The sequence below is a fragment of the Gymnoscopelus braueri genome, assembly GCF_963280865.1.
Source record: "Gymnoscopelus braueri genome assembly, chromosome: 14".
Classification (NCBI taxonomy): Eukaryota; Metazoa; Chordata; class Actinopteri; order Myctophiformes; family Myctophidae; genus Gymnoscopelus; species Gymnoscopelus braueri.
The window spans coordinates 41199228-41209866 of NC_137619.1; the positions used below are offsets into that span (position 1 = coordinate 41199228).

Here is a 10639-nt window from a genome sequence, read left to right on the forward strand (position 1 = left end):
CCAAGACCCGTTTGACTTTTTTTTTAACTTAAAATCCCAAGTTGAATTAAAGCGGGACTATGTAACTTTTTTTAATGAGCTTTAATTAGCTTGCTGTTAGAATTAGAACCGTTTTGGCATGCAATGCCAAATTCAGGACATGCCTGCGCAAATCCCCGTGGTTAAGCAACAGATTGTGTAACGTCAGACCAGAGCTCAGTCAGCGTATATAAGGTAAAGATCACTTCAACCTACAAACAACCTACCGTCGGCTGCCAATCCTCTAGCGTTATGTTTACTCGCCCCACCACATCTCAGAACTGCTACACCACCACCTACTCAAGTGATTATAAATACTATCGCTTAGCCCAGACCCATAAAGTCACCCCATCCTCCGCACGCTACTCTGCCGCCAGCTACCCTAGCGGATATGCTGAAGAGCGCAAGTCGTTGAAGAGTGCCCATGGACTGGTGGGGTTAAGGAACCTGGGAAACACTTGTTTCATGAACAGCATCCTGCAGTGCCTCAGCAACACAGAAAGCCTACGAGACTACTGCATGGACAACTCGTACAGCACGGACCTTAACAACAACGGTCGCACCAAAGCAGCCCTCATGGAGGAATTCGCCAAGCTGATTCAGTCCATGTGGTCGTCATATGGCAGAGAGGCTGTTAGCGCCTTCAAGTTCAAAACTCAGATCGACAGATCCGCCCCCATATTTGTGGGATACAAGCAACAGGATGCACATGAGCTGCTGCATTACTTGCTGGATGGTCTGCACAAAGAGGTCAGGGTCACAGATGGGCCAAGTGGCACTGTGGAGGCATTTAGCCACCTGGCGGATGAGGAGAAAGGAAAGGAGATGTGGAATCAATACCTGGAGAGAGAGAACAGTAAGATTGTTGACCTTTTCGGGGGCCAACTGAAGAGCTCTCTGACCTGCCACCACTGTGGTTTCGTTTCCACTGTCTTTGACCCCTTCTGGACTCTCTCTCTACCCATCACCAAGGGCCCTGTGAGCAGCCTGATGGACTGCATGCGGCTCTTCACCAAAGACGACATCCTTGATGGGAGTGAGAAGGTGACATGTTGCAGGTGTAAAGTCAAGAGACTATGCACAAAGAAGTTCACCATACAGAAATTCCCCAAGATATTAGTGCTTCATCTGAAACGGTTCTCTCAGGCCCCTAGAGCCAAACTGTTCACTAACGTCAGCTTCCCTGCGAGAAACCTCGACCTGAAGCCGTTTGCCTCTGAAAACAACGTAAATGCTGTGTACAACCTGTATGCAGTGTCCAACCACTCAGGCATCAGCACCAAAACCGGCCACTATACAGCCTACTGTCGCAACCCAGTCTCAGGAGAATGGTACACTTTCGATGACTCCAGAGTAACACCAATATGCTCCAGCAAAGTGCGCAGTGATAATGCCTACATATTGTTCTATGAGTTGTCCTCCTAGGATGGAGATGGATGTTTGGATGTATGGATTGATTGATGGGTGGAGATTGATTGTTGGAGAACTGGAAGTAGAGCGTCGATGGAGGAGGGGCCTCATCTGGACTTGTATATCACAGGCTGTGTTTTCCACAACCCCTTAGCGTAGCTTGTCTTCAAGCCTCTCTAAATTATGAGGAAATAAATACTACTGCTAACCCTACCCCTACATACCTGTTCCAGATGCCAAGGTGACTGACCTGACTGGACAGCTTAGACTTTAAGATTTGCGTTAAGACTGACTGGTGGAATGGTGTATCGAACTCATTCACAAAACTATTGCAGTAACGTCATTTAAAATTATAAAGCATTGTTAAATAAATCACCATATTTCATCACTTTTAATTTGGAATACTTCCGCATATCAAACCTGCTATCATGATTACATTTCCTTTTTTGTCCCCAGTGTCAACACCGAATTAGGTAAGACAGCCTTCAGTTTTAGCGCTCCCTATTCATGGAATGAGTTACAACACAACAGCAATTTAGAAATGTTCTTATTAATCTTGTTGTTTTTAGTTGAAATTATTTTTGTTTTGATTAAGGTGTCTTATTGTTTTTGTTTTTTATACTCTGTTCTTTGTTTTTATCATGTTTATAATATTATGACTCTTTTGTGCTATGCCTTTTGCAATCTGGGCATCATTGAAAATGAGGGTACTGCCCTCAATGTATTTCCGAGAAAATAAATTGTTGAATCAATATGCGAGCGGCTGCTGTCATTCGTGGACAGTACCTGTTATTAGAGAACTCGGAGGTCAGTCTGTGACCTCAGTCATCTATGAAGTCCGTACTTTGATGTCAATCGTCAACTAGACTATGGAATAAGAACAATCGTGGGTTGGGCAACAGTCGGGACACATGAGAAAGAAGAGAAAGAGAACAAAAGGAGAGAAGAATCAGAGTAATAACAGCAGTAATCCACTGCAAATTAGTAATCCCAGGTAATCTCATCCGACTCTGCCTAAATTGACGTTTTTTGTTTTTTGTTCATTATCAGAAGCTGCCCCATCAAGAACCAAGACTATCACCTATAGAATCTATTGACTGCATTGCGTTGCTTCCCAACCTCACCTGAACATCAAATATTTTGTTCTAACCGAATACTCTGAAGTAACTGCTGCCAGCCCATTAATCTAGAACGCATTCTATCCTATATTTTTTAAATTCTATCCTAACAATTCTATTCTAACATCTCAAGTAAGATTTGAAACGTGCCTTTATAGCATTTTCTTCATTATTCATTATCCTCATATCTCATCCTCATCAAAATAATTTGAGCTTGTGACCTTTGTGACCTCCATCACTACAGCTTCTCTTGTCATCCTCTATCGGCCTGTGTGTTCTTAATGTGATATCAATCCAGCACCGCCTACAACATCTGTTTTCCTGTTACTAACCTAGCTGACTCCCACTCATACTGTGCAGTACAGTTGCATCATTGTGAAGAACTGTAGCCTTATACATTTGTTAGATGTAAACAAACAGAAAGGAGTTGTTTATCCTTAGTCTGAGCACACAAAAGAGAAATTACTGTAGGTCTGTTTCTTGATTTGAGAGCTAGCTTCACTTTGGTTTTATATAGAATATAATCTGTATGGTATTAACATCAGAATGGCCAAGTCAAGCTTTGTGGGTGCATTTTATTCTAATATCGTTATTTTTTAAGTTGACTACAATTACAAAACACACGATTATTTACCGTGAACGGTCATAACATGTCATGTTGACTGTTCATTATTTGTATAGTGTATCATTTCAGCGTTTGCTCCCCCCCTCCCCCCCACTGTTGTTATTTTTGAAAAACAATTTATGTGCTTCCCCCAATCACTGCCAATTATTCCCCCATGGTTCCTGTTGCAGCCAAAGCCAGCTGTTGGTCTGGGAAGTGTGTAAACAACCACACGCGTCCTCTTCTTTTTCACCTGACAGTGAGAAGTTACACTGCGAGAGTGTAACACGAGCTGAGGTTCATGCTGTCTCTCCCAGTTCTCCTTCCCACCGAACAGGTGCCTTTACCAGTAGGAGTCAAGAGCAGTGATAACCAGTGGTGGACAGTTATTACTAAGTACATTTACTTAAGTATTTTTTTTTAGTATCTTTACTGAGTATTTGCATTGCAACGCAGCATTAATATTTGTTTTTTGATGCTGTTATAAAACCAGGGTTGCAAGAACGTTTCCTCGCCTGAATCCAAATTGAAAGAATAGCAGACTAGCAATACATTTGAATAACAAACACAACAGAACTGAGAATGCAGAAATGAATAAATGAGGTCTATTAGAAGAAACGGAACTGAGGAATCAGAAAAAAATCCACAACTACAAGAATGTCAGAGGCTGGTGAATGTGTTTGAGGTGTGGGGTAGTGACAGTGATCCATCCTGGATGAATTAACCAATTTTCACATTCATTAGAATTACAGTTTAATGTCCTTGTGTTTCTTATTACTATCCTTACATTACAGGATAATACATTTTTTGATTTTAGATTGATTATGGAAATTATTATTCAAATCATTTGTGAACAGAATGACTGCTTGTGGCCATATTAGTAGTTATGCAATTTAGGTCATTCGCTGGCTGGCTGTAGTCTTGGGATCACAGCACAACTGAAGGATTTAGGCTACTTTAGGCAAACAAACATGCAAAGTAGCGGCCAAAACATGGACACACAAACGCTTTATGGGAATATCTATCAGGATAACACAGACCATCAGAAAGCTATAGAAGTAAGTTTTTGGGCCACTGGTCCATGAGCCGTTTAATGAGGATTCGGATAACCCTCCCTCACCCGTTCAAAGTGCCATATGGCTTAGAGCAGCTGTTAGCTTCCACTGCAGATCGTATGTGGCACTCATAGCTCACGGCATTCACAATTACGGTAAACACATTCTGGTAGCTATGCAGCAAAGTGTTTGGTGGGTAGGAGAGCCTACCCACCTCTCTGCTGTAGAATCCTCTGTCTCTGGAACAACTTGACGGAACACCTGAAAGAATGTATGCAAGAAGTGATTTTAAAGGACTTGAAAAGCTTTTTGTCAAAAAGATCTCAATAATTAGATTGTTGTCTTTTGTCTCAACCTCCTTTTATTATTGTTGTTCTTTATTGTCACAGGACAAACAGATTTTCTCTTTTTTTAGCGGAGGTCTTCGTATAAGCCTGACATTTCAAATACTGTTTGTAATTATTTTGTCTATTTCATTGTGTGTGCAAACAATGAACATGAATATAAATACAGCTATACTTTCATTAAGAGGAAGAAATCCACCACTTTATTTTCGCTGTGTGTGTGTGTAATGGACAAAATAACATGTTTCTGTCCTGATCACCCCTGGCATCATGGGTCACACAGGGAGACACATTCCATTAACATCACGATCACTTACGGAGAAACCATAGCCACTGCCGGCCTCATTTACAACGCAATCAGCCATGACAATTATTTTGACGTTATCCAAACTGAATGCAGGTTTATGTTTCCCATTACACATCGCCGCTGTCGGGTGGAAACCTCATATGTCCAGAACTGTTACTTTTCTGGAAATGGGTAAAAAGAAATCGCATGTATTCCAATGGATCCAATGTAGTTATTTAGTCACAACCTCTTCATTGGTTCAATATTTGAACATTGTGTCACATTGTGACTCGTTGTGAGCTTGTAGATTGGCTATTTTCACTACTTTAGCTCTTGTACAACGAAGTTGGGCACTCATTTGTGAAAAGAAAAACAAAATTGAGGGGTTTCTGCCCGACAGGGATTTGTTTCTGTAGAATCACAATAAAACTCAAAAGGCAATAGCAATTGCCATATGAATCACGTTTCATTAGTTGCAACATCTATTGTTAGAGCAGGAGAAATATGCAGCTTTACTGATGCTGGTATATGAGTTGAAGCAGTCATTATGCAAATGAGATGTGTGATGGAAATAAGTTGTGTGTTTTGATACGGGCTTGTATTGTTTTCACATAAACATATACTGTAGCTTAATAACACTGTTTCATGCTGCAGACAAAATGGAGGTGTAAGTTTCAGCATATGTAAACATGTCTATATTCCTCAATCTTGTTAAAATTAGGGTTAAATAGCACTGTATTCTGATAATAATCATTGTAATGGGGTTTATTGTTCTGTAACGGAGGTATCCCTGTCTCTCCAGCTCTTTAGTAAACAGAAAATACATTGTCAGGTCATTTTCAGCACTTTTAACTGAACTGCTGCAAACAACCAAGCTTGAAGATCTGCTATTTTCATTTTGTTTGAAATAGGGCTTCAGTGGTTAATTCATAATATATTGTTTTAAGTTTGGATGTAGTGGAATCAAATACTACAATATTTCTATTTGAAATGTAGCGTGTGAGTGAAAGTCATGTGCTTGCAAAAGAAAAACAAATACTCAAAAAATGTACTCAAGTAAATATACTTATTTACTGTCCACCACCGCTCTTGAGCAACTCCAGCACAGAACACAGGCTATCACGTAGAAGCAGAAAGTCACATTTTTGTCAGCTAACTGTGGTATTCTGAGAAATGAAATGAGCACCCCCCCCCCTCCCCCCCATCGCATCAATAAAGTGCAATTATTGGCTACAGAGAAATTACTCATGCAGTGAGGTAATCCATACTACTGTCAAAGATAGAATAGATCAGACTAGATGCTCGCTGGCTCATTGTTTCTTCGTCAAACTGAACACCCAAATATGAAATGGATTCAAAAGGCCACATGACCTCAAGTTCATTACAGACAACCAACAGCTATATTGCAGTACAAAGCACAGTTATTGACATTGATATAGCATACAGTACAAATCCATGGTTTCTGCTGTATAAAATAGCATATTGTTTTTAGACAGATGCAAATTTTTGCTGTTGTATCCTATAGTTACTTTACCATTTACCCTGTCATTTGCTGTCTAACACTCAGGCTATTTAGCCTACTCTGGTCTTGCACTTTGTAAGTCGCTCTGGATAAGAGGCAAGAGCATCTGCTAAATGGCTAAATTGTAAATCATAAAAATCATATTGTTGCTGTCAGGTGCAAAGCTTGTAACTTTGTAACTAAGCCATTTTTTGCTACTTTTGAGTCACTCTTTTACGACGAAGTAGGACATTCAAAAACATAAGAAGTTGTAATATGGAGATATAAGGTTTCTGCCCGACAGGCAGCTATGATATGTATTTAAGGTCTTGATTGAAGTTGTCTGTAACTAAGCGTCTGGAAACTCCTCACAACCACAGAGTAGAGCAGAGTTTCTCTTGGTCTCTCTTGGAGAAACAATGATGAATGATTAATATCTGCCATTTAAATAGCAGTCTGTTTTTTTTCTCTCTCTCTTGGTAAAGACATTAAAACAAGGTATTAAACAGAAGAGCAGTTGATCTGGGTGGGTTTAACAAAGATGCTCAATTATTTTAGGAACATATTATGCCTTAGTTCCTACGCTTTGCCACTATAGGTGCGAACATGGTACACAATGGTATCTTTAACCCATTAAGACCGGGAACGCATCTGTCATTTTAGATTTCTTTGGCTAGTCAAAAATAGCATGAGCTTGTAGATCTGCTATTTTTGAAAAATCATGTGCAAATCTTTGAATATATATATATTTTTAAAGTGAACATCTGTAAAATATTTTGTTCCAGGGACCCCCAGAAGCAAAGATTTGAGTTACAAATGTTTGCTTAAAAAAAGAAAAATCTAATATTTGCACAAATTGTCCACGATAAAAAAAAAAAAAGCAGATCTAGCTTGTATATCTGCTATGTTTGAATAGCCAAAGAAATCTTATAATGACACAGATGTGTTCCCGTTCGTAATGGGTTAAGTGGGCGCCGTCTGACGTCAGATCTTGCGAATGTCCCGTGATTCGCTAGGTCTGGCGAGATTGCGTTTCTGGGACTGAAAAAAAGGTCGATAACAAAGTAGATTTTCTCCTGACTTGTCTCTTTGAAAAAATGCCGTTTTTAGTTTCAGAATGTTCAGAAAATGTGAGGCTTGTGAAGAATGGGTACAATATTTAGTTCAATGACCATGGGGGCAAAAAAAATGGGTCAGAACAGAAGCTGTGCTGTTACGTTCACTTCTACCATTGGAATTAATACTCACAACCTACTTCTGGTCTCCAAAGAGGCGGCCGTCTACGTCACACAGATAAAGGAAGTAAGACGGAGATGGCGGGTCCTAGGCTTGTCACAATTGTTACATAATCGTCTAATCACAAGCATTAGACGATTAGACGATAATCTACGAGCATACGACGCGTTGTAAGCTTGTAGATCAGCTATTTCTGCTATTTTTAAATGTATACAATTAGTAAATATGTCAATAATTTCTTATCATATTTAAGTTATCTGGCCTGTGCAATTTTTTGATGACGAAGCCTAAAAGACAAACGCAAATTAAGTTTGTATTCATATGTTCCAATGTTTCAATGCCAAACACACAATTAAATTGTTAATCGCAATTATTTGAGTGAGAAGTCAACTTAAATTTGTAATGTTGACAGCCCTAGGCGTGGCCTTGCTTTTCTATTGTTTATCTTGGGTTATTATCGATGTTGTGTCCGTTCGCTCGTTGGCTTCCTGAACCGACTTTTGCGTTTACGGGGGTTATACTAGTTTGTGACAAACACTAGTCAGCATTTAGCATTCATGACCTCCTACTGTAGGCACCCTATGTGGATGATGGATCGTTCATCAGTGATCATTTGCTAGGTTAATCCATCTTCAGTATTAAAACAACAATTTAGCACTAATGTGTGAGCCATCATCAACATGATCCATAGTGGTACTATAGTGATAGCTGTGGGCTGCTTTGATTACTTGTGACCTGGACATCACATCAATCCTTCAAAGCTTTAAAGCTGCAATCCTGATCTCATTGCAATGAATTAAATGCTATTTTATCCAATCTGTATGTTAGTTTGAATGCAGACAATATATATATTTTTTTAATCAACTAATGTCTTAAGAAAAGAAGGGGAAATAAATTGTAGGATAAGAGAAGACGAAAGAAGAAAATATTGGATTTGTGTAAGAGAAATAATAATAAAAAAAAATCAGTCATTTGTCTGGAAAATAATTTTGTGTGTGAAAAATCGTATAGTGAACCGAGTATCGTGATTCGAATCGTATCGTGAGTTGAGTGAATCGTTACATGCCTAGTATACATACATTATTTCACACTAAACGGCCCGAGCAACACAGCTGGAGGAGGTTATTCACGTACGTGCCACACTGGGGACATGGTGTTAGTTCTTGTTTAATTCTTTTGAAGTATGATATGTATTTATAGCCTGCTGGTGTCTCACACACTGTCCCTTTGCACTGTTTGTGAGGTCCAGTTGTCCTTGTACACTGTGAGCTGACACTATGCCTCTTCCCCGAGAGCTTCCGCCACATTCTTTTTAGCTGGGGCAGCAGAAACCCATGAGACTAGTAGCCCCCCCCGCCCCCAACACACACACAGACACACAAACACACACATTTGTATGACTACACTTGTGAGGATGTCAACAGTTTAGGACAGTGATTTCATTGAATGGCATTATGAAAACGATTGGCAATTTCTAACCTTAACTCTAAAAAAGAACATAGCTCACAATGTGTTGAGCTGTGAGTGACGCATTGTGAGCTTGTAGATCGGCTACGGTGCACGACACCAGCAAGGAAAATTGTCCTATTTCTCAAATTTGACTATAATGCAGTACTTGTGGGGACATTTGGCCTTCACAATTATAGCCACACACACACACACGCACGCGCACACACACACGCACACGCACACACAGGAATAAAAGGAAATGAAGCAAATCCATTTCGATGGCAACTAATGGGTGAAGGGGTTCCCAAACCTTCGTTTAAATCATTTAAACATTTGTTTAATTCATGCATTATGAGTCAATCACCTAAGCCCTATTTCAAAAACAGTGAAAATAGCTGATCTACAAGCTCACAACTTGACAATATGCTATTTTCACTATATTTGAAAATAAAATTGTCACGGGGCAGCCCGTGCCCTATACATAGACACACTAAGAGGGAAGGGACTATTTGTAGCATATGATTTTTACCTGTATTCAATGTAGAAATGACACAGACTGCAGGGGTTCAAACTTTGTTTATTTAAACACTGTGTATTGGAACTGATCTGAAATGTTTGTTTGTCACCTGGTCTTTCCTCTGCAGTACTGGCACCCTCTAAATCTGACTGGTAACTGCCGAAACAGAGCAGGCTAGTCAATTGGGTTTAAGAAGGGGTGGAACGTGCCATGTACTGTAGAGGAGGAGGGGTGTTTGACAATGTTAATGAGCAAAGTATTTCTGTCTTTTTGAGGTAAATGCAAACCCAAAATGGTGTTTAGTTTAAAGTACAACATCTATTTATGTGGTAGGTTATTTATTCATCAGATAGTTGTAAGCTTGTAGATAAGCTAATCTTGAGGTTAATTGTGTCTGTGCTTGTGGTAGGATCCACTCCCTATTTAAGGGAGGCTGCAAGTGACAGTCAGTTAGTTGAACTTGGCAAGCAAAGCGTTAACAGCCGTGAGACAGAGCTGCCAGGGCCCTTAGTTAAGGGATAGCCTGTTTATGCAGTCACTGTATGGTTTGTTGTCTTTAGTTATGCTTTAAGTAATTCTATAATTTGTGTAAGTCTATTTTTCCACGTTTTATTTATTTTTCATTATCTACCTGCTGCAATATTCATTTTCCGGAGAATAAAACTCAACGATCTGCAAATTCTGAACTTGTTCGTTTTTGGAGCCTTGGCCGCTTGGTCAACCTTTACAAAAATTATTTTAGAATTTGTAATGGGATATTTACTTGCGAACCCATAAAAACTGTGTGGGGAAACATTGGAGTAGTGTAGTGGTTTTCAAATGTTTTAATTTCAAGGACCTCCAGATTTATATGCTCTCAGAGTTACAGACCTGTAAATGTCCATTTCGTTCCATTTTTACACCCTCAAAGCTACAGTCCTTTAAGGGTCCATTTGGTACCCAACTATCAATCATTCTCTTGGGGGCCCCCTGGCCTGGAACCCCTTCAAGGACCCCGAGGGCCTAGGGGTCCTTGGACCCCATTTTGAGAAACGCCGGAGTAGTGAATAAGACACTCACATCTAGAATCCTATGTACTGTACATCTGATAGATAGGGTGGA

At 39.8% G+C, this 10639-nt stretch overlaps 1 protein-coding gene across 1 annotated transcript; it reads left to right on the top strand.

Moving 5' to 3' along the window:
* Nucleotides 1-270: 270 nt before the first annotated feature.
* Nucleotides 271-1443, top strand: LOC308100647 (ubiquitin carboxyl-terminal hydrolase 2-like; the record flags this gene model as incomplete). The annotated part of the gene is made up of 1 exon (XM_080449713.1): nucleotides 271-1443. One exon carries the CDS (start codon nucleotides 271-273, stop codon nucleotides 1441-1443), a length of 1173 nt encoding a protein of 390 aa, XP_080305839.1.
* Nucleotides 1444-10639: the final 9196 nt, after the last annotated feature.